A 2,500-nucleotide genomic window follows, 5' to 3' on the forward strand; every position below is an offset into this window, starting at 1 on the left:
TGACTGTCTGTCTGTCTGTCTGTTTTTGTGTGTGAAGGGGGATAAGTGTGTGTGTGTGTGTGTGTGTGTGTGTGTGTGTGTGTGTGTGTGTGTGTGTGTGTGTGTGTGAAGAGAGAGAGAGAGAGAGAGTGTGTGTCTCTTACATCTTTGGAACCTCTTAAGGAATCTTCTGACCCGTTTCTTCTGCTGCCTGCATTCCATATCAAACCAGAAAGAGAAAGAGAGAGCGGGGGGAGAGAGAGAGGGGGGAGGGAGGGAGAAATTCAGAGAGAGAAAAGAAAGACAAGAGAGAGACAGAGACAGATACAGAGAGAGAGAAATACAAAACAAAACCACCACGTCCGCCCTACATACCCTTCCCCTCGATTCACCCCCATTCCCCACTCTTCAAGCACGAGCGCGCGCGCGCGCGCACGCACGCACGCACGCACACACACACACACACACACACATATCCACACATATGCACGCGCACACACACACACACATCCACACATATGCACACACACACACACACACACACACACACACACACACACACACACACACACACACACATATGCACGCAAACACAGACACAGACACACAGAGACACACACACACACACACACACATCCACACATATGCACACAAACACACACACACACACACACACACACTCACACACACACACACACACACACACACACACACACATCCACACATATGCACGCAAACACACAACACAGACACACACAGACACAGACACACACACACACACACACACACACACACACACACACACACACACACACACATCGAGAAACCCCCCACACCAATCTTTCCCCACAGCTAAATGCAAGAGTAAACGAGGAAGAGGAGGCAGGCGCAAGGCCGGAAAATCGGGATCCCGCAACAAGAACAACCCCAGATCGCGCAACAACCAGAGGTCACGCAACGATCCAAGGTCACCCGGCAGCCCAAGGTCATCCGACAAGCAGAGGTCACGCAACAACCCAAGGTCACCCGGCAGCCCAAGGTCATCCGACAAGCAGAGGTCACGCAACAACCCAAGGTCACCCGGCAGCCCAAGGTCATCCGACAAGCAGAGGTCACGCAACAACCCAAGGTCAACCGGCAGCCAGAGGTCACGCAACAACCCAAGGTCAACCGGCAACAAGAGGTCACGCAACAGCCCAAGGTCACCCCCAAACCCGAGGTCACCCGGCAACCCAAGGTCACGCAGCAGCAGAGGTAAACGGGAATAGACAGCAGTGCAAGTGACCAGGGCTGACCACGACCACCCCAGTATTGTACAGTCTCGTCAGAATGTTATTCGGCTTGCTTCGTGCATAGAAGAAGGCTAGGTGCCTGGGGGGGAGTGCTGTTGCCTGTAGCTTTCTACATTCTCACATTCCTTTTTTTTTTCTTTTCTTTTTTTTTTCTTTTTTTTTTGTTGTTGTTACGATACAAAGTATGTAGAATATCCAGCTCTTTTTTTATATACTGGTGATAATACTGAACTTTTTTTTGTCTTATTCATTGTCGTTCTTTACTCTTTTTTTCTTTTTTTTTTTTACTTATTCATAATTGTCAATAATTCCGACTTTTCGTCTTTATATTTTTGTCAGTAAAAGCGTTTTTCGTTTCATTTGTTTGTTTGTTGTTGTTTTTTAGTGCGGGGGTGTTGGGGTGGTGAGGGGTCTTATTCAGGACTGTTCATGATTCTGCTTTTTTTTGTGTGTGGTTTTTTTTCTTAGTCTTTTTACTTACTATGAATACTATAGGTTTTGTCAGCCCTCCCGTTAGAGCTTTAGCTCACTGCGTTTGTTTGTTCGTAGTTCGTCTTTGAAGCACTGTCTATGACAGTGGTGTAAATATTTGTTTTCAATATACCAATCGTTTGTAGAAGAAGCTTTTTTTCTTCTTTTTTTTTAGTTTGAATATTTCCGTTTATTGGTTGATTTATTCGTAAGACTGATTTAGGTTGATGATAAGTTGTCAGCAATTTAGTTTCTATATAGGGTTCATGAGCTGTTTTCGATAAATATAAAAGAGAGAAAATAGATGACAAAGGATCATGAATGCCTAGAAACTGCCTGTACATTTCCATTCGACCCCTTCCACTTGTCGAAGCATATTTCAAGTCAAGCAATTTTGTAGTGAAGCAAGGCAGAAGACATTCTACTCAAAATGTACACTTCGAAAGATAGTGACTTTCGTAAAGTAAAGAGAACTGTAAGCCTTTCTTGAATCATCCGACCCAATCCAAACTTTTATCAATGTGGGGTTAAAATAGGAATGTGTACATATACATATATCTACTAGAAGGCTACGTATCAGAATCGGTTAGACATTAGACTTATTTTCCAATGTTCACCCGTGATCAGAGCTCGAATTCCCGTCTCAGTAATTTCTTGTGACCTTGGGAAAGACATTTTAATCCACCCAGAAAAACAGTGGAAGGTAAAGGCTTGGTAATGCCTGCCCATTCCGACACATAGACACAGTTGATACAAAT

The 2,500-nt window shown here is 44.6% G+C and overlaps 1 protein-coding gene across 2 annotated transcripts in view; it reads left to right on the forward strand.

The window, feature by feature from the left end:
- LOC143276014 (uncharacterized) overlaps positions 1–2,500 on the forward strand; it is a 13,218-nt gene that overhangs the window by 9,928 nt on the left and 790 nt on the right. For both annotated transcript variants that reach the window (XM_076580396.1, XM_076580395.1), the window contains exon 8: positions 832–2,500. This exon is cut by the window's right edge and continues 790 nt beyond it. In XM_076580396.1, coding sequence (XP_076436511.1) covers positions 832–1,247 — 416 coding nt within the window. In that variant the 3' untranslated portion in view covers positions 1,248–2,500. The remainder of the gene's footprint in view (positions 1–831) is intronic.

Source organism: Babylonia areolata, chromosome 31 (genome assembly GCF_041734735.1).
Source record: "Babylonia areolata isolate BAREFJ2019XMU chromosome 31, ASM4173473v1, whole genome shotgun sequence".
Lineage (NCBI taxonomy): Eukaryota > Metazoa > Mollusca > Gastropoda > Neogastropoda > Buccinidae > Babylonia > Babylonia areolata.